The sequence below is a fragment of the Pongo abelii genome, chromosome 2 (genome assembly GCF_028885655.2).
Source record: "Pongo abelii isolate AG06213 chromosome 2, NHGRI_mPonAbe1-v2.0_pri, whole genome shotgun sequence".
Lineage (NCBI taxonomy): Eukaryota > Metazoa > Chordata > Mammalia > Primates > Hominidae > Pongo > Pongo abelii.
In genome coordinates, this window is record NC_085928.1 from 13,396,882 (window position 1) to 13,418,485 (window position 21,604).

At 42.9% G+C, this 21,604-nt stretch overlaps 1 protein-coding gene across 24 annotated transcripts in view; it reads right to left on the reverse strand.

Annotated features, from left to right (window-relative positions):
- KALRN (kalirin RhoGEF kinase) overlaps positions 1-21,604 on the reverse strand; it is a 687,608-nt gene that overhangs the window by 78,445 nt on the left and 587,559 nt on the right. For 12 of the 24 annotated variants that reach the window (XM_054551365.2, XM_054551362.2, XM_054551361.2 and 9 more), the window contains 3 exons: positions 11,796-12,079; positions 10,565-10,669; positions 7,157-7,252 (listed from right to left, as the gene is read on the reverse strand). In XM_054551365.2, the coding sequence (XP_054407340.2) occupies positions 7,157-7,252; positions 10,565-10,669; positions 11,796-12,079 (485 nt within the window). The remainder of the gene's footprint in view (positions 1-7,156; positions 7,253-10,564; positions 10,670-11,795; positions 12,080-21,604) is intronic. The other 12 variants (XM_054551360.2, XM_054551359.2, XM_054551379.2 and 9 more) reach the window with 3 other exon arrangements.

Sequence of the window (21,604 nt, forward strand, 5' to 3'; positions counted from 1 at the left end):
CACACTGGAGCCTCTCTGGGGGTGGGGGGCTAGGGGAAGGATAGCATTAGGAGAAATACCTAATGTAGATGATGGGTTGATGGGTGCAGCAAACCACCATAACACGTGTATACCTATGTAACAAACCTGCACATTCTGCACATGTATCCCAGAACTTAAAGTATAAAAAAAAATTAAAAAAAAGATCCTGCCATTTGCCACAACACAGATGGACCTGAAGGACGTGATGCTGAGTGAAATAAGCCAGATACAGAAAGAAAAATATTGCATGATCTCATTTATATGTGGAATATTTTTTTAAAAGGTCAAAATATATACAAAAATATACACTGATAGAAAATAAAACAGTAGTTACCAGCAAAGTGGAGAAGGCAGCTAGGAAACTGGGACATGTAGGTCAAAGGATACAAAGTAGCAAATTGTAGCATGAACAGGTCTAGAGACCTAATCTACATGAGGATTATCATTAATAAAATTGTATTTGGAATTTTTGTTAAATAAGTACATTTAGCTGCTCTTTAGGTACTAATTTAGATTTCCACCAAAATTTTATTTAACTAATTAAAATATAAATTTTAGCTACTTTTGTCACACATACACAAAAAAGTAACTGTGTGACATGATAGATATGTTAATTTGCTTCACTACAGTAACCATTCTACTATCTATGGGTATCCCATAACATCATATTGTAAACCTCAAATATACACAATAAAATATATGTAAAAAAATAACATATGGCTGTGGCTGTCACTTTGGGAGGCTGAAGTGGGAGGATTGCTTGAGCTCAGGTTCAACGCCAGTCTGGGCAACAAAGCGAGACCTCATCTCTGCTAAAAATAGAAAAATTTAAAAATCAGCCAGGCATGGCAACACATGCCCATAGTCCCACCTACTCAGGAGGTTGAAGTGAAAAGATTGCTTGAGCCCAGGAGATCAAAGCTGCAGTGAACCGAAATCAAACCACTGCACTCCAGTCTGGGTGACAGAGCGAGACCCTGTCTCAAAAAAACCGAACAACAACAAAAACCTTACATAATATTTTCTGGACAAAAAGCATGAGATCTAAGTAATTCCTAGGCAAACTGTTGGTGGGTGTAGGGACGATACACAGTTGAAAAGCTTAAGTCTGGATTTTCCAGGCCAGTGACATTTCAAGTTTGTAACTGGGCTAAAAAAAAATTTTGTGGAGGCTGGGCATGGTGGCTCACACCTGTAATCCCAGCACTTTGGGAGGCCATTGCAGGAGAATTGCTTGAGGCCAGGAATTTGAGACCAGCCTGGGCAACACAGTCAGACCCTGCCTCCACAAAACAAAAACAAAAACAAACAAAAAATGGTGGAAATCTAAACTTTTACCTTCTTACAAGAACCTCAGTAATTGGCCTGGTGTGGTGGCTGATGCCTGTAATCCCAGCACTTTGGGAGGCCGAGGAGGGCGGATCACGTGAGGTTGGGAGTTCGAGACCAGCCTGACCAACATGGTGAAACCCTGTCTCTACTAAAAGTACAAAATTAGCCTGGCGTGGTGGCGCATGCCTGTAATCCCAGCTACTCAGGTGGCTGAGGCAGAAGAACAGCTTAAACCCAGGAGGCAGATGTTGCAGTGAGCCATGATCACGCCATTGCACTCCAGCCTCGGCAACAAGAAACAAGAGCGAAACTCCGTCTCAAAAAAAAAAAAAAAAAAAAAAAGAACCTTGGGAATCTCTTCCACAGAAGAATGCTAGAAGAACCCAGTCCCTGGAAACATACACCTCTGCAATGGATATGATGAGGCCATTATTTTTTCCCCATCTGGATTCCGAACTCTTCCTAACTCCACCTGACTATTGACAAAACAAGTTAATTCTTCTAAAGCGGGGCAAAGCACACACAAATACAGCCTGGCTGTGGCCACATGTTCTTCCATGACCCACAAGGCTGGCCCAAGGAGAAGATGAATGCTGTCAAAAAGGAGAACCAGAGGGTGGGAAGCCTTGCTGAAGCAGGTAGGGCACATTCTCAGGGTGCCCGGCTACCAAGTAGACTAAATAGGAGTTCAGTCCTGGCCAGTCTCTTCCCTAAAGGCAGAGGATTATTAGCCTGAGTCCACTGGGGCCATCCTGAGCCCAGTGAACTACGCCAGTGTGCCACCCAATGACGAGCTCAGAAAGAGGCTTTCTTTTCTTTTCTATCTCTCTCTCTTTTTTTTTTTTGTAGAGACGGAGTCTTGCTTTGTCACCCCAGGCTGGAGTGTAATGGCGCGATCTCAGCTCACTGCAACCTCTGCCTCCCGGGTTCAAGCGATTCTCATGCCTCAGCCTCCCAAGTAGCTGGGATTACAGACGCATGCCACCACGCCCATCTAATTTCTTTTGTATTTTACTAGATATAGGGTTTCACCGTGTTGCCTAGGCTGGTCTTGAACTCCTGAGCTCAAGCAATCTGCCTTCCCTGGCCTCCCAAAGTGCTAGGATTACAGGTGTGAGCATCCACACTCAGCCTAGGGGCTTTCTTTCCAGAGGCTTGGTCTTTCATGCCAGGAAGATGGTAGACTTCTGGGGCTCCAGGACTTCAGTTTAGAGATACACTAGATTCTCACATGGCCAGGAAGCTCTTGTTTCTCAAACTTGGGGAATAAAACCAAATTGTATAGACTGTTAAGCTATTACCCTGCAACATTCACCCAACCAATCTATTGCTGGCAAATACTAAGTTTCCATGTGCCCAGCTTCATACCAAGCTACAGGAGATAAGGATGACACAGTTCCCTTTCCCTGTCCTTCACAAGGCAGTTGAGGTGGCTAAGAACTAACATTTGTAGATGCTTGATTATCAGTTTACAAAGCCTGTTCATGCCTACTCAATTATCATCATAACTGTCTTGGGATTAGATTTGAATAGACAGAATCAGCATCACTAATAAGTGAGGTAAAAGAGAACCCCAAGTAGACTAAGTAATTTTCCCAGGACTATACAGTAGATAGCAGAAGCAGGACTAAATCCTAGGTCTTCTGATTCCTTACACACTCACTGCCAGCAGCAACAGTCCACAGGTCTAGAAAAGGCTTTATTAAAAATCACACAGTGAAAGCAGGGGGAGCCCTATTCCTGGCTTAAAGATAATCCCTTAATGCAAAACCCAGAAAAAGTGTGTTAGTTCTATCTGGGGAGATGGGTGAGCATCCTTTCTTGATAAACAAAAGCACGGATTAAAGACCAAGGCTGGTAGCAAGACCACAGAAGGGCCCATTAACGTCCAGAAGAACTCATGGTTGGGTGGTGACTCTTCAGGAGTTTTATCTGCACTGCAGATAAACCCTGTTTTTGTTCCTTAACAGTAGGTCTTGTGCAGCAGAGATCCTAACTCACCGAGGCAGAAGCTTTGGTATAACAATGACCAAGTGACCATAAAGCACCAGGGGCAGCTCTGGGAGATAGGAACATGGGGGAATCTCATGGCCTTTGGGTGGAGCCAGGGAGCCAAATGAACTCTAAAGCAGAATTCGGTGCCACGGCTTGAGCAACCAATAGAGCGGAAAGACTTTAAGGACTCAGTAAAGTCCAAGAATACCAGATGCTCCTGTAAGATGGAATTGAACTCTGTAAAGTGGAAAGAACTTTATTAGTTCTTCCTCATATGGAACGAAGAAAACTCCCACCCACAGGTCTAGGTTCTGCCCTCTGGGGTAACAAAGAGTTAGTTGCTCTTTGCAACCTCATTCCCATGGCAGTGCTTCAATTACTAGAAGATAGCTCTCATGTATCTTCTCCTAACTTCTCCCCATAGTTAACCTTGGTTTCCTCAACTTTCCTTCAAATTACATGGACCACATGGTTTGGTTACCTCCTCTGGGCCCTTCCAGTTTGTTCAAGAACATTGTAGAAGGTTGCATTTAGAATAGAATAATAGAATGCATTGGCTGGGCGTGGTGGCTCACGACTGTAATCCCAGCACTTTGGGAGGCCGAGGTGGGCGGATCACTGTGGTTAGGAGTTTGAGACCAGCCTGGCCAACATGGTGAAACTCTGTGTCTACTAAAAATACAAAAATTAGCCAGGCATGGTGGTGTGCCTGTGATCCCAGGTACTCAGGAGGCTGAGGCATGAGAATCACTTGAACCTGGGAGGTGGAGGTTGCAGAGAACCGAGATCATGCCGCTGCACTCCAGCCTGGGCGACAGAGTAAGACTCTGTCTCAAAAAAAAAGAAAGAATAGAATGCATTAGTCACACACAGCTCATGACGTGTATGGTCTGAATACCTTTGAATACTATTGCTTCTTTTGATCTGTACATTGTACTTTCGTTAACCAAGCCTGTGATAATACTATCTTAGCAGCTATCACACAGTTGTACTTAGTCAAATAAATACTCCAGAGCTTTTATGAGCTCTGAATCTTTTCTTCTTCTAAGCAGAAGAACTGATAAGGAATAGGACTAAGAGTCTTGAAGATGAAAATGCAACTTAGTGCTCCCAAGCATGGCTGAGATATTCTCAACCTAGTATTGTTACATTGCTACCCCATGTGGGAAGGGAAGAAAGAGAAAGTGGTGGAAAGGACCAAGTATCAAATTTTGGTAGGAAGATTCTAAGAAACCAAACCACTGCTTCCTCTTTCCTTTCTGTGACGTGAGCTTGGTTTTACATGTCAAGCCAAAGATAGCTCTAATTCTGGGCTTACTGTAGGTCCTCAAGAGTAGTTATTGCTGGAAGAAGTTAAATCCTTCATTATGGCAAACTCACCACAGAAAGGACATTCATTCAACAGACATTTATTGACAGCCTATAATAAAGCCAATCAACACCAATGCCATCCCACATCCCCTCTTCTCTAGAAAATTTGCTGTGATGGGACTTTTCTATGTCTTTGCTTACATGTTTAACACCATCGATCACACAAATTGGTGGTCCAGAGACTGTCAGCAGTGCAAAGCTTAGCAGTAGTAGTGGGAAAAAAGGTAACCCAAAATATAAAAATGGACTCTGGAAACAAGTGTTCATGAAAAACCCACTAAGTGTAAAAGACTTTTTATACTAATAGAGCAAAAAATAATAATATCCTAAATGACTTACCATCTAGCTAGGGAGGTAAAATGCAAATGAAATCATTACTATATTTTAACAAATTACACCACAGAGCTGCTTAAGAGCTGTCCCAGGCAGTATGTGGCTTTAGTAATTACCATGGGATTACAATGGAAATTTGGCCTGGGCTGGTCAGAGAAGCCCTGGTAGAGAGGAAATTTGAGTAGGACCCTGAATGACCATTATGCTCTAGATAAGCAAACATAAGAGGGAGAACATTCCAGAGAAGTGGGGCCATATGAACAAAAACTTGGAGGGAAGAAAGCCAAGTGTGAGTTCGAGGATAGCAAAGAAAACAATTTGTTTGGAGCAGAGTTCATCAACCAAATAAATAACTAGATGCTGGAAAGGTAGGTTGGAGGACAGGCTATAAAAATATCAGAATATTAGATAAGTGCAGACTTTATGTATAGGCCAGTGATTCCCAAACTTTGATTATATATCTCTGTCACTGAAAATAATTTTGTTCATGTACCCCTAAACATGTAACTAGTTTATAAATTCTATATCTATGCTACTATACTATCATTATATACATAAGAAAACACACACAAAACCATTTTAAAATGATATAAAGAGGCTCTAATATTTTCTTCCCATACCCCAGTAAGTTGTCTTATGTACCTGAGGGCACCCCCACATGGGAGACCACTGCTTATGTAGCCAAGAGTGAGGCAATACGCAGTGTTTACAGAAGACCAACTGGGGGTGAAGGCAGACTTAGTGGGGAAAAGGCAGGCAATGGCTACTGTAATACTCCAGGAATGAATTCAGGGCCCATGCTCAGATGGTAAAAGAAAAAATGCAAAAAAGAAAGAAAAAGGATGACTTTAAGAAAAAAATTAAATATAGCATTTGTAGAATGAAGAGGTATATAGGTTGGTGTGGAGAGGGAGAGCAAGTGAGAAGCAGTCAGACAGGGGTCTTTGAAAGTCAATGTAGTGCCCAGAAGAGAACTTAACTCCTGCTGGTAGGAAAAGGAAAGATGGCAGGAAAATGGACAATTTTCAAGAGTTTGACACTAGGTACTGAAAACAGCTGGGTTTTTTTTTTTTTTTTTAATTAGAAAGGAAAATTTAGCAGGAAAAGAATAAAATCATATGTATTAAACCTCATTTATATAGTATATGCTGGGATATCTGAAAAGGAAGTTACTATAGTCAAAATTATTAGGTAGCTTTCCGTAGAGCATCCATCATTTTCCTCTAGCTCCTGGGCTAAGTGATTAGTAAGACTGCCCAGTAGAAGTCTGGCAGAAGCACAGACATTTATCCTAATGAGAATTGCGGGAAAAGCTAAATGGGTGATATGGATGAGAGTGAAAGAAAGGAAAATGCTTCCAATTGTCATCCTGTGGTGATACACTTAAATGTAAAAACAGGAGAGTGGAGGAATAGCTCCATCCTTATGAGCTATCCAAAAAGGGGCCCTTTCACCAGCATTATGCCAAAACCCCAAACCTGCTCAGACTCATCACCTATCCCTCCAACGGGCTGATGGGTCCATGAGACAGTCACAGGCTAGACAGGCTGCCAGTGGCTTATGTTCAGTTTTTCCCCCCATCGCAGGGCTAGGCACTGACTCTCTTAATTTATTGTGGTGAGGTATCCACACACTATTGCCCATTCCCCTTTATAATCAGCAGTCTACTTTTGAAAGACTTTGCACATTGGAAGGCTACCCAAGTCCCCATAAAATTTCCTAGTGCTGTCAAATATCCAATCAGTATGTTCTGGGTCTCAGCATCACAGTGTACTTAGCTTCTGGGCTAACCAAATATATATCAATCACTGACTGAATGCCACTTGCCTGTGGGCCGCTGGATCAGGCTTGCAATGAGGTAAGTTTGTCTTGGATAGTTTTCAACTTTCATCAACACTGCAGCCCCTAAATGGTCTGTTAATTCCCTATACCCATTCCCAAAGTCAAAAAGGACTCTGGGGTACAGCTTTTTAGAAACCATCATTAGCTGCAATCACATAGGAGGAATGAGGACAGGTGCAAGGAGAAAACGGCAGACAGATGCAAGGCTGGAGCAGCGTGGAGGTGAGACACACACAGAACTGCCTCCAGGACGCCCACTTACCAGCTTGTTTTTGACCAACTTTTCTATTGCATTGACAAGGTCTGCAGCAGTAGGTACTTCAGTGGAAGCCTGCCGAGCTGCTAGCAAAGAGGAGGACTGCAAGACATCGGGCAGCAGAGGAAAAGCAGATTAGCAAGGAATAGGGAACAGTGATCAGGAAGTAAAACAGAAAGTCCAAAGCTCAAGCCAGGGAAGGGAAGCAAAGTTCTGTGTTTAGAGGGAAGAGGTGACAGAGGGAGAAGAGTGTAGGTGTAATACAGGCCTGCCCAACCCCTTATCAGGAATTCTAGCCAGCAGCAAATGGATGGGACTAGGCTATCCTTAGGCAAGCCTATGAAGGAGGGGAGAGGAGAAATCACTGACTTCCTGGGAGGCCTACAGACCAGGGCTGCACCTACTGACAGCAACAGCTTGGAGGGTGGGGGCTACCGCTCTGTGGGCAAACAAGACTTTGGCCACTACACAGCTGCCCGTTGCTGTTTCGGGGTGTGAAGGATTCAACAAACCCAGCCTTGAGTGTGTCCAAAAAAGGGAAACAGTCCTTGCTTTACTATAGCCTTAGATATAGATCTTTATTATGTGTCCAGCAAAAATGCTAGGGGCAAGACCCTTAGAGACCAGCAAGCTAGATACTCCCTTCCTATACTCTCCCCCTCTGCCCCTGACACACATACACCCTTACCCCTCCACAATGCATAGCTGGCTCTGGTAAGGCCCCTGAACTGGAACACTAGGAAGTAATAAAAGGCTTTAGCAGGAGTCCTGAAGCAGCCAGGAACTACCCTGTTCATAGTAAAGAGAGATGACTCCAGGACCTCCCTGTTTCCCTTTTCCCCTGCACCAGCAATGAGGAGTTGTCCGTGTGGTTGTTTGTGTGGTCAATGGTTTGGGGCTTCCTGCTCACTGAAGGATGGTGGTTTTTTGTTTGGCTTTTTCTTCCTTCTTCTACCTGAGAAGAAACTGGGGGAGAAATGGTTAACCCTGCACAGTATGTGTGTGCTTTTACTTCCAGCTTATCAGAGCAGAGGGCAGTGGTGTTCCCAAGGCCAGGACATAGGCTCCTTCAACTTTGCCCCTTGGGTTAGAGGGCAAGTTTCAAAAATGAAGCTTCTCATCTAATCTAAGTTACTTTATTAAGTCTTTACTTATGAGATGGGAGGAAAATAATTATAATTAAGGAAGATAATAACAATATTCTTTATCCTTTCTTGGGGAATGCAGGAAAAAGCTTACGTCTATGTGGAAAATCAAGTTATCCTCTTTTTAATATAGTAATCCTACTCCTGGGAATTTATTCCAAGGACAGAAGTCAAAAGAACAAATGTTGTATATACACAGTGATCTGTATGTAGTAGTATTAGCCATAGTAGCAAACAATGGAAACACCCTGTTAGGATGTCCCCAACAGGCTGATCAAACACATTATGGAACAGCAAATAAGCAAAGTTTTCTCCAGCTATTAAAATTACAGCTAGGAAGAAAAAAATTCATGCAATTTTAGGAAATGGTAGTAAATAAAACATTGGACACATCATATGCATATTATAATTGTAAAAGTAAAATGTACACACATGTGAAAAAGATTAGAAGGAAACATGGAGAAGACAATTGCACAATATTACAATGGTGAACTTTTAAAAATTCCTTTGACAGTGTTGTAAAAATTGTTTTAATAAATCCAACTCCATTTGCTAGATGCTCTGAAGTTCATCCCACTCCCAAACATTTATAAAAAACATACAGAAATCAAACAAGCAGGAATAAGGAGAGTTCACGTATCTGAAAGGAAACTGTTGCCATCTGCCCCATTTCTGGATAAGGAAAAGGCTACACAAATAAAGGTAAGTCAGAATTCTCAGTTAAAAATTATCCAGAAACAATGTAACATCCATTTCTGTAAACAAGCTGTGTTTGAGGGAATTAGAGAAAGAGGGTGGTGACCTTATGCAAGTGGGGACCTTGCGCAGAGGGCTGTGTGAGACATGGGCACCCTACTCCCCAGGCCACGATCGCTGTTTATAAAATACATTACAAGTAGGCAGGTCTCATTCCCATCTCAAGGTGAAGCAGCAGCACTTCTGTCTCAGGAACCCAGGATGGTATAACACCAGCCTTCCTACTATGTTTCTTCCCAACAATCCAGGGTCAAAGAGCTGGCCCTGAAGACAGGGCCACCAACATCACCTAGGAGGGGCCACGACTAGGTGAGTCACATCATGGGGGCAGCTGCCACATCTCAGAGTCCCTAGATTCTGTCCTTCCGGCCTAGCACAGAGGAAGACTTCAGTTAATGTCTGTGGGTTAACAATTCAAATGCAAAGCAGAGAGCATTAAAATAAGAACTGAGATGTCACCAGAAAGGACACACCAGCAGACGGTGCTTTTTGAATTGTGTGCTCAGTGGTATTACAGACATTTGTTTCCTGCTTACACTTGCTGGGCCACCTCCTGGAAGGAGGCTGTCCCACTACAGGGCAGAGCACTAGAGAGCACAGGAGAACCTGGAGGGACAGGTAGACAAACTGCCACAACCACTACCACCACTGCAACAAAACGGCACTTGAAAAAGCAATGGAAAGTGCCATACAGTCAAAACCCAAACCCGCCACTTCCACATACAGAGTATCAGCAACACTTAAGGCAAAAAAAAAAAAAAAAAAACAAAGTGATGTGAAAGCAGGGCTGCAAGGAGACTGAGTAACAAGTGAGGGAGAACATAAAGCTGCCCCAAGCCTTGGGTCAGTACCTGGAAGCACATCTAACCTACACTTCTGCTCCAGAACAACTGGGATGATCACCGGCTGACTGGAGACACAGGGGGCATCGATATTTCAAATACCAGTGAGCCTATGCATGCCAGCGGGCCGGGGAATCTTGCAAAGCAAAGTCAGGCAATTTCGCATATTAGGTTTGCCTACCTTTGACAATAACTTTCCCTTAGCAGCATCTCCATTCCTCATACTGTCATTGCAAAATTTGACCAACACTGGGCTTGACTGGTAGCTACCATTAGAGTTTAGAGTTGACTATAGGGAAAACAACTAACATGTTGGTTGTACAGTCAGGTACGACAAAATGGTTGTGGACTGGAACTACCTGGAATTGCTCCTTTTAGGATGTGCTACTTCCAAAGACAGAGCCATTACCCTTTATCAACAGGACAAGACACCAGGCAGATTCCCACTTTGAGAATTCTGCACACACCCCCTCCACTGCCTAGAATGAAGTTGGACCTCCAGGGTTGGGGAAGGGACACCTACCAAATAGAGACACAATTGATATCAGCATGGATTCATGTGGACAACGAGATAACATGGGAGAAAGAGTATGACTACCCCCATCACACAGAAAAAACAAAATCACGCACGGCACGTTGCTCTTTTAAGTGAGAAAGTAAAGAAGTTCTACCATTTCATCCTGTGTAGGGTCGTTGTCAAAAATCTTCATAGGTGGTGGGAGGGGTGTGTGTGACTCTTCATCCGGCTCATCTTCACCCCAACCTTTCTTGCTCTTCTAGAACAAAAGAGCAGCATTAGTTACTGTGTCACAAACATGCCAGTGGTTCTGGACTTGACATTAACAAAAATAATACATAGGAGGAGAGTTCCTCTCTCAACTCACTCTTAACTGTTCAGCCGCAATTTCCTCTTTTGATACATGGATACACCTGCTTATTTCAAATGTGAGTGAGCACCAGTGGGGAACACACACACACACACCCAAAAAGAAGCAAAACCAGAAACTATCTATCTTATTGATTAGCAAGAAAAGAAAAAGCTGGAAGTAGTCAGAGAGAGCCTAACTTTTACATTTTTGTAGGGCTATGAAACCATAGCCCAAATGCTGCCAGGCTTAGCTGCCATTTCCAGAGGGAGAAATGGCAGGTAGCATAAAATCACAACAAGAGGGGGTCCGGTTACACATCACAAAGAATTTCTTAGCCACATCAGTGATCAGAGCAGGATTGTGTGCCAAATAAAACAGGTATCTCATTTCCCCAATCAAAACATATCCACTGTCTTTTGGTTACAGAATCTCAGCTTCATCCAGCCTAACTTTGGCTACAGTCTCTCAAACCTTCCAGTATGGGCGTTCATTAGTTTTCATGAAGGCCCATTTAATCACTGACTGACTCCTAGATTAAACTTTTTCTTTGAGCTGAAACCCTGCCTATTGTAATCTTCATCTGTTCATCATAGTTATCTGGAGTAACTCTGGATGGTCTATTCCTTTTGATGTGTGGCACTGCTCAAGAGAGTGCCACACATCAAACAGCTACAATCTCCCAGCACAGTCCTGTTTTCAAAATGAAACAATCTTCATTCTTTTATTCTAAATCTAAACAGGTATAGCTGGTTTTAATGTAGTCCTTAGTAGAGGTAGGGAACTAATGACCAAATGACTCCTCTCAGGCCCAGGTGAATGGTTTCTGTCTGCTGGATGTCTTAGGGGCTAGTCAGTTTCTGAATCAGCCACAATTCAAACTGGCCAATGTCTTAAGAATAAAAAGAATCCAAATCGCTTAGGCTCAAGATAACACACTAGTGGAGATTTGAGATGGCCTAGTTGACAAAACCTGAGGAAGGAGACGTATCAGAAGGCCCTCCTGATGGACAACTCCGGGGCCCCCTGTAAGTACCTCATCAGCGCTGTCTCCCTGAGGGGTTGTTTCATCCCCAGGCTTGGGAGATCCCAGGTCGAAGCTCTTCCGACCATCGCGAACTTTCTTCTGCTTTTTGATGTTTCCATCTGCCTTCCCGCTGTTGAGCCGACGCACAGGACTCGTCAGCCACTTCTTAAGAGTGTTGGTGGAGCGCTTGGGACCCGGGGAACTGTGGATGGAGTTCAGGGAGGGCTGGGCCTGCAGGTTGGCCACGGACTCGGACTTGCCTCCATTCTCACTTGAGGAATGAGAGTATGCATCTGAGGAAAACAGACAGACACAGCCATGTCAGAGGCGGTGAAGACAGGCCGCAAACCTGGGAGTGAGACTGCTCCATCCTCAGGAAGCTAGGACACAAAGCAGAATGTCCAGGCCAGCTGTAGACCCCAGTCCAGAGAACCCTCTCAACAACAGTAAGAAAGGCAAATGCTCACTCAATTTTTAATGTATGAAGCACCATTCCCGGTACTATGGATACAGGAGTGGGAAGAAGACAGAGACTCCTGCCTTCGTGGAGTTTACATTCTGGTGGGAAACACATATAATAGGCTATAAAAAAATAAGCAAAATGAAAAAATGAAAAAATAAGCAAAATGAAAATTATGACAGTTGGTGAGAAGTGCTACATCAAAACACAAAGTATGGAAAGGGATTAGGGAGTGCTGGGGTTGGAAGAGGGGGTACAGATTGAACAGGTGGTCAGGGCCAGTCTCATGACATGACATGTGAGCCAAGGCCTAGTGGTGGTGATGCCATCTGGCAAAGGGCCTTCTGGGCAGAAGAGCAAACACAAAGGTCCCAAGGCAAGGCCTGGGGTGGCCTTGGTGGAGTAAGCCAGAGGGGATCAGTAAGAAAGGAAGTCAGAAAAGCTGCTGGGAGCTGGGTTAACAAGCACGTGGTAGGCCAGTGTTATGCCTCTGGCTTTTACCTGGAGTGAAAACCCACTGGAAGACTCTGAGCCAGAGTGATTCAATCTGGCTTATATTTTTAAAGGTCATTCTGGTTTCTACATTGAGGGCAAATGGAAATAGGGAAACTGGTTGGGAGGCCACTGCACTATTCCAGGTGAGGGATGTTGGTGGTTTAGAAGTAGGGTGGTCCTAGTGGTTGTTAGAAGTGATCAGATTCTGGAGATGTTTTGCTGGAAGGGTCAATATGATTTGCTGACAGACTGTGCGTGCATGGGATATGAAAAAAGAGTCAAGGGTATCTCAGGTTTTGGGTCTGAGGTTAGGACGGGGTTCCTGAGATGTGGAAGAATATAGGAGGAACAGGACTCGGGGAGGGAATATAGGAGTTTAGGTTTAGACATCTTTGAGATGCCCATTAGATACCTGAGTGGAGAAATTGAATAGCAGCTTGCCTTCAAGTCTGGAGCTCAGGGGAGAAAGTGCTGGTGAGCTGGAGATAATTGCAGAGTTGTCAGAGGAGAGATGGGGTTGGAAGCCATGAAGCTGGGTGAGATCAGCGAGAGGCGTGGGTATGGATAAAGACAAAGTCCAAAGACTAAGCCAGAAGCAGGAAGACGAGCGGACAAGAAGGTAGCCAGTGAGGGAGGAGTAAAACCAGGAGGGTGGGGTGTTCTGGAGGCTGCATGTGGAAAATGTCTTACAAAGGGAGAAATCAGCTGTGTCAAATGCTGCTTGATAGGTCAGGAGAGTTGACCTAAGAATTAAGTCTTAAAACTGAGCAACATGGAGATCATTGGTGACTTTGAAAAAAGCAGCTGTAGTGCAATGGAGGGGGCCGTGGCCTAATTAGAGAGGATGCAAGAGCATGGGTGTGAGAAACAAGACAGAGTATAGAGACTTCTTGTACTGTTTTAAAGGCACAGTGATTGGAGAACAAGAGTTTGTTTTGTTTTGTTTTTTAAATCTCAGCATATTGTTTGTAAGCTGTATGCCATATATTGACTATTTTCAATCGTATAATATGCTTGCAATAGCCTAAACATTTAATGTGGACTATCATTTCATTCTCTGTATAACTCTATGAGGTAGGTTCTGTCATTATCCTCATTTTACAGAAGAAGAAACTGCAGACTTAAAGAGTTAACTTGCTTAAGGACATACAGCTCATAGGGGCAAGGTGAAATCTGAACTCCAGACAGCCAGACTTGAGCACTAAACTACACTACTGGAGCTGGGTGTGGTGGCTCATGCCTGTAATCCCAGCTACCCAGGAGGCTGAGGCAGGAGAATCACTTGAACCCAGGAGGCGGAGGTTGCAGTGAGCCAAGATCGCACCATTGCACTCCAGCCTGGGTGACAGAGGGAGACTCCATCTCAAAACAAACAAACAAACAAACACTACTGGGCCTTTCATGTCTACACCCGCCCAGTTCTCTAGGCTCCCTCTGAATATGGGGTTAGAGATGAGGTTGGAGGAAGAGCAAGTCCAGGGAAAGCCACGCTGCCATGGAAGAATAGAGAGGCTAGAACAGGCATGTGGCAGATGTGGGCATGCAGGAAAAGCACATTGAGCAAACTTTATTTAATTTTCCCTAAATCCTTGATTTCTGAATACTCATTAAACTCGGAGGAGATCAGCATTAGCATCTACCTACCTTGGCTTTAGAGAATAGTTTTGAGTTATTCAAAAGAAAGCCCTTTAAGTCCACTTCAGATGTCTTCCTAGCTCTCAGTGCTTGTTTCTACTAGTATTGAGAAAGCTAGGATCCCCGGACATTCGAAAGTTGCACGGGAGCATCAGCATGCAAATCAAGATCCTCAGTGAGAATTCCTAAGTAATAATTATGTCATGGAGCACTGATTAGGTCATCTATTATAAAGATATATAAGACAGATTTTTATTTTCATAGACCTCTTACCTAGCTATACATAGACATCCATACACAATAGAGAGAAGCAGAGAGAGAGAGACAGAGAGAGAGAGAAAATGAAAAAGCAAGATTAAGCACGCAAAATAAAGATAAGTTCACAAGCCTGTATGTGATTAATTGCCAGAGGGCTGGTATGGACTTTAGTTGACAAGTAAGTAGAGTTCAGAGGAGGGTCAGATCAGTGTAGGCGGGATTGATCTGAAAAGATTTAATGGAAGAGCTGTATCTGAATAGAAGGGTGAAGGAATTCCAAAAGGGAGAAACAGCAGGAACAAAAGCACAGAGGCAGGAAAAATGAAAAATAAGTTAGCCAGTAATAGATCCTTTGGATGAAATAAAGATTAGTGGAGAAAGAACCTGTATAGAAAAATTTGTGAGGACATTCAATAATAAACCATAGGAGTATAAACTTTATTATGAGACTACTGGGAAATTACATGATAAAAAGAGTTTTTTGTTGTTGTTGTTGTTATTGCTTTGTTTTTAATTAATCTTGGCAACTATATACAGCACAGCCCTGGGAAGGAGGAATTAGAGCCCAGAAAGCCACACTAGGGCTGTGTACAGGGAATACAAAGAAATGAACGTGAGACACTTCAAAGCAAGAAGTGATACCATTAGCATCTGAATAAATCAAAGGTGAGTTGTCTCTGTGTATGCTGATGCTTCTCATCATCACCATGATCTTGGGAGAATACCTGACCAGCTCTACCTCACCCGCACATAGGCCCCCTGACAGTGCCAGTTTGCATACTGATATTTAAATCAAACACAGGACTAGGTATTTAAACAAATTATTACAGTGGCTTTTCATATCTACTCGAAGACCGAGTCACCTTTTCCTATAATGACTTTGCCCTAGACCTAGACTAGAGGTCTAATCTACCTGGGAGGCCCTCTGGCCTACATGTAGCCAACAGAGAAGAAATAAAATCCTGAAATAGGGTGAAAGGATATGGCTGGGCATGGTGGCTCATGCATGTAATCCCAGCACTTCGGGAGGCAGAAGTGGGCAGATCACTTGAGGCCAGGAGTTTAGGACCAGCCTGGCCATCATGGCAAGACTCCATCTCTACAAAAAAAAAATTAGCCAGGTGTGGTGGCACATGACTAAAATCCCAGCTACTTGGGAGGCTGAGGCATGAGAACATTTTGAGCCTAGGAGGTGGAGGTTGCAGTAAGCTGAGATCACACCACTGCACTTTAGCCTGGGCAATACAGCAAGAGAAAGAAGAAAAGAAATGAAAAGAAAAGAAAAGAGAAAAGAAAAGAAAGGAAAGGAAGGAAGGAAGGAAGGAAGGAAGGAAGGGAGGGAAGGGAAGGGAAGGAAGGGAAGGGAAGGGAAGGAAGGGAAGGAGGGGAAGGAGGGGAAGGAAGGGAAGGAGGGGAGGAGGGGAAGGAAAGAGGAAGGGAGGGAGGGAAGGAGGGAGGGAGGGAAGGAGGGAGGGAGTGAAGGAGGGAGGGAGGGAAGGAAGGAAGGAGGGAAGGAGAGAAGGAAGGAGGGAAGGAGGGAAGGAAAGAGGAAGGGAGGGAGGGAGGGAAGGAAGGAAGGAGGGAAGGAAGGAGGGAAGGAAGGAAGGAAGGAAGGAGGGAGGGAGGGAGGGAGGGAGGGAGGGAGGGAGGGAGGAAGGAAGGATGGAAGGAAAGGTGAATGGATGCTTTTGCCAATAGATAGCTGTCTTCAGTGTCTACAACTGGCTGGTCTCATGGGCACAAATCTCAGGCTTTCTGAGCCTTGACCCTGCTGGAACTTTCTTGGATATTGCTAGAGTTTTGTGCATAATTTGGAAAACAGCAGCAGAATATTTATATTTGGAAGCATAAAAATTGAGCTTCTAAAATTCTCTGGTATGAAGGATAACTCACAGGGTTGCTATACTCAGGGAATATTAGGAGCTCGACTAACTTGGTTGGCATCTCTTTAAGGAAAAAGTTGTAATCTTATCTCAGAAAATTCCTTGCTGGCTGTGGTCTTGGGTGTGTTGACATTGTTTCTGAAGTGTTTGGTATGGGTCAAACTACTGTTCTCAGAAGGCTGGGTGATAAACATCTTCAGAACACTGGTAATAGAAGCAGGGCCTCTCTGCTATCTTTCTGCTGATAAGTTTGCGGAAGCTTTTCATTCACTAGACCCCTGTGATTCCATGTGGCTCTACTGAATCCAAGTCTTCAAGACTTATTATCAGCACATGTTGTGTCAGCAGAACTAGAAGCCCGGCCACATTAACTGTGCCTTGTGTTACCAGGCGAGACAGATGACTGCCTAAGATTTCTGTTCCACGGCACATCATGGCCTGGTTTTGAGATTCACAAATGCACATTTTGAATGACCATTCCTCTTCCCCTGTTGTCATTTACTTCTGCTTCTTGCTTTCTGTGAAAATTAATGGCAAGAGTATAAAATACAAATTAAAAGCCAAGAGTAATCTCTATTTTGTTGTTTCAAGTTTGTTGCATGCAAGCAACTGGAGCCATGCAACCATGGCCCAAGTTATGGGAATCTCCGAGCTGGAAGCAATGTAATTCATCACCTAGTTGGTGTCCTGACTTGGGATAAGACCATTTCCAAGACACTTTAAATGCCTGGTTATAAAGGAATGTGGCATCATTTAGATTAGAAACATCTACTTAGTTAATCACTTCTTCAGAGGGATTGGCATGTTATGCTCATCCCATCTTTTTTGGAAAATGGCTGCCATTAGCTGTAGAGAATTTATTTTACTATCTTTCTAGATAAAACAGTTAAGTGACAGATTTGGAATAACTACAACAATAATATTGTTCTCTCATCAAATCATCCCAAGTCCAGGCAGGTATTATTTATTAGGATTCCCACCTTAGGAAACAGAAAAAGAGACTGTTTTAGGAAACTGAGGCTCATAGTGACTGGCAAAGGCAAGACTTAAACCCAGATCTGACTCCACCACATATATATTTAATCTTATCTCTACATCCAAGTTCATTCCATGTGTTCCTTTCATCTTTACCATTATTATAGAAAGGAGCATCAAGTTGCTTAAAGGTTTATATGTGGAAAAGCGCTTGTCACAAATCAGTAACAAAACTAGTACCAGCATCTAGGCGTCCCTAGGCCTATTCTAGGGCTCTGAACCAATGCTTCCTCTTTAGCAAAGAGGCTTTAGAAACTGCCCAAAGACCAATGACTGGCATTAAGTAAATGGGAAGACAAATGGATCCCTGGACACTGCAAATAATAAAGAGCCCCTAATGTTCTGGTATGTACAGTTGGCTTTCTAGAATTAAAAAAAATTTTCTGAAGCGAATTTTATCATGAAATAGTTTTAAAATACAGAAAAATATAGAAAAAAATTCACATCTATGTACCCATCACCTAGATATAGTGTAAACATTTTTCCATATTTACTTCAGGTTTTTTAAAAATAAAAGATTACAGATATAGTTGAAGCCTTTTATGTTGCCCAGTTGCAATCCCACTAATTGCCCTCATCAGAGTTAAATTCTCTTCTAAAGCTAGTGTGCATCTTTCTTATCCATGTTGTTAAACATTTACTTTTATGTGAATATAGTATTATTTTGTGTTTTATATTTTATATAATTATCATAATGTAGGTATTACTTTGCAACTTCATTTATTCAAAATTACTTGAGATTTATTCATGTTCATACATGTAGATCTAGTTCATTCATGTTAATTTTTTTTTTTTTTTTTTTGAGACAGGGTCTTACTCTGTTGCCTAAGCTGGTGTGCAGTGGCGCGATTTCAGCTCACTGCAACCTCTGCCTCCCAAGTTCAAGCGATTCTCCTGCCTCAGCCTCTGGTGTAGCTGGGATTATAGGCGTGCACCACCACACCCTGCTAATTTTTGTATTTTTAGTAGAGATGGGGTTTCACCATGTTGGCCAGGCTGGTCTCAAACTCCTGACCTCAGGTGATCTGGCCACCTCAGCCTCCCAAAGTGCTGGGATTATAGGTGTGAGCCACTGTGCCCAGCCTCATGTTAATTGTTGAATAATATTCTTTCATAGGCTACATCATAATTTTGTAATATATTTTCCTAATGATGAACATTTGGGCATATGGGGATATAGATAGAGATAAATAGATATATAATTGTACAAATCCGTTTGCATGAGTGTGAGAATTCTTCTAGGCCAGTGCTTCCCAAACCGTCTGTGGTAAAGAACCAGTTTTACTTGTTTCCAATCTATTTTGGACCAGTACTTTTTTTTTTTTTTTTGGAAGAAGGTAGAGATGGGGTCTCACGATGTTGTCCGGGCTGGTTTCGAACTCCTGAGCTCAAGGGATCCTCCTACCTCAGCCTTCAAAGCGCTAGGATTACAGGGATGAGACATCACACCTGGCCAGACCAATACTTTTATGAAATACATCACACTCTTGGATGTTGTGGAACTGTCAAAACACTCTTATTTTCTGTGCTCATCTCACTGTGGATTGGACTTAGTTCAAAGACCTTGGCTGTCTGTGGGTCACACACTGAACAGCACTGCTTTTACTCTAAAGCATAAATCTCCATGTGGAACTGCCTGGCTCCACCACTGGGCAGCTGTTATGACTCTGGGCAGGTTACCTTGGTTTCTGTATCTCTGTATCTTGGTTTCCTCATCAGTAGGGAATATTAGAACCTATCTCATAAGGTTGCTCCTAGGATTAAGAAGTTAATATTTGAAAAGTGTTTAGAATAACGTCTAGACCCAGAGAAGCACCATTTAAGCATTTGTTAAATAAAAATTAATAAAACCATAAAAACCTCCCCTAATTCCATGACTGACTTTTTTCTGTGTGTTCATTCATTCCATCTGTGTATTCTTCTACAGGCTAGTCTCGATATGTTAAGCGTCAAAAGTTTTAGCTTCAAAGTTCTGTGTCTCATGAAAGCAAAAGAAAAACCTAATACTACCAGTTGCCACCTGGTAATAGATTCTCCCTATCTCCAGTAAGTAATGATAGCTCTTTAACCACTCCTAAGACCAATGCCTGAAATCTCTTCCTAGAATAAGGTAGCCTCATCCTTTGGCTATCAGGCAATTTTCCCCCTCTCTCACCATTTGGAAGTTTAAGCAGCACAGGTTATTCCCTGAAGATGACACCTGCCTCCTTCTATCTACAGGGGTATCCCTCAGAATGGGAGCCTCTGAAGGACTCTATGAGGAGGTAATTGAACAACTGTTGAGATTATGGTCTCAGATACCATCTTGGGGGTTAGAATCTGCACGTCGATGTTATTAGCCTACGCCTTGGGGCAACAACTCCATGATTTCAGGTATTTTAATCACAGTACAGTAATCTCCCCCTTATCCATGAGGGAAGGGATGCAGTCCAAGATCCCCAGTGGATGCCTGAAACTACAGATGGTATCAAACCCTATATATGTTTTTTTGCTATACATATGTACCTATGATAAAGTTTAACTTATAAATTAGGCCTTAAGAGATTAACAACAACAACTAATAATGAAATTGGACAACTATAACAATATGCCAGCATCACTACTCTTGCGCTTTGGGAGCCATCATTTAGTAAAATATGGGTAACTTGAACGCAAGCACTGCAATACCACGACAATTGATCCGATAACTGAGGCAGTTACTAAGTGACTAATGGGCAGGTAGCATATACAGCATGGAGATGCTGGACAGAGGAATGATTCAGATCCATATCCTGGGCAGGACGGAGTAGGATGGTGTGAGACTTCATCACACTACTCAGAACCGTGTGCAATTTAAAACTTATGAACTGTTTATTTCTGAAATTTTTCATTTAATATTTTCAGACCTCAGTTGACTGTGGGTAACTGAAACCGTGGAAAGTGAAACCTCAGATAGATGGTGACTGTTTTAGCATGTTTCCATGCAACACACGTAAGCGCTACCTGCTTCAACTGAAGACAAAAATCAGAATAAAGCCTGGGAGAGCTTGTGCACTGAACATATCCTAACCAGTTCATTGTCTGTGTCAAACATTGTCCTTCTTCTACTTAGGTAGCCTTTCATTAGTGTGATGGTTAATACACACTAATCAGTGCCAACCTGATTGGATTGAAGGATGCAAAGTATTGATGCTGGGTGTGTCTGTGAGGGTGTTAACATTTGAGTCAGTGGGCTGGGGAAGGCAGACCCACCCTTACTCTGGGTGGGCACCATCTAATCAGCTGCCAGCGCAGTTAGAACATAAAGCAGGCAGATAAAACGTGAAAAGACTAGACAGGCCTAGCCTCCCAGCTTACATCTTTCTCCGGTGCTGGATGCTTCCTATCCTCAAATATTGGACTCCACGTTCTTCAGTTTTGGGACTTGGACTGGCTCTCCTTGCTTCTCAGCTTGTAGACAACCTATTGTGGGACCTTGCGATCATGTGAGTTAATGAACTCCCTTTTGTGTGTGTGTGTGTGTCTGTGCGTGTGTGTGTATAAATAAATAGATATATATCTCCTATTAGTTCTGTTGTCCCTCTAGAGAACCCTGACTAATACAATTAGTAACCAAATAGAAGATACCTGCATAGGCCAGGCGCACTGGCTCACACCTGTAATTCCAGCACTTTGGGAGGCCGAGGCAGGAGGATTGCTTGAGCCCAGGAGTTTGAGACCAGCCTGGGCAACATAGCAGAATGAAAGAAAAAAGCAAAGCAAAGCAAAGAAAAGGAAAGAAAGAAAGAGACAAAAAAGAAGGAAAGAAAGAAAGAGAATAAAAGAGAGAGAGAGAGAGAGAGACAAAGAAAGAAAAAAAGAAAAGAAAGAAACCTGTATAGACATCTGTAGGAACTGAATATACCAGAAATTTATTATATCTGATATAACTAATTTAGAAATTTAATTTCTTGTTTCTAAAGTTTCAACTCATACTTACTTCAATGTTACACCTAAAAAAAATGCTACTCCCCTTTCGGGTTTAGTGTAAAATTTGCCAAATGATTCTGAAATTAGAACACACTGTACACAAG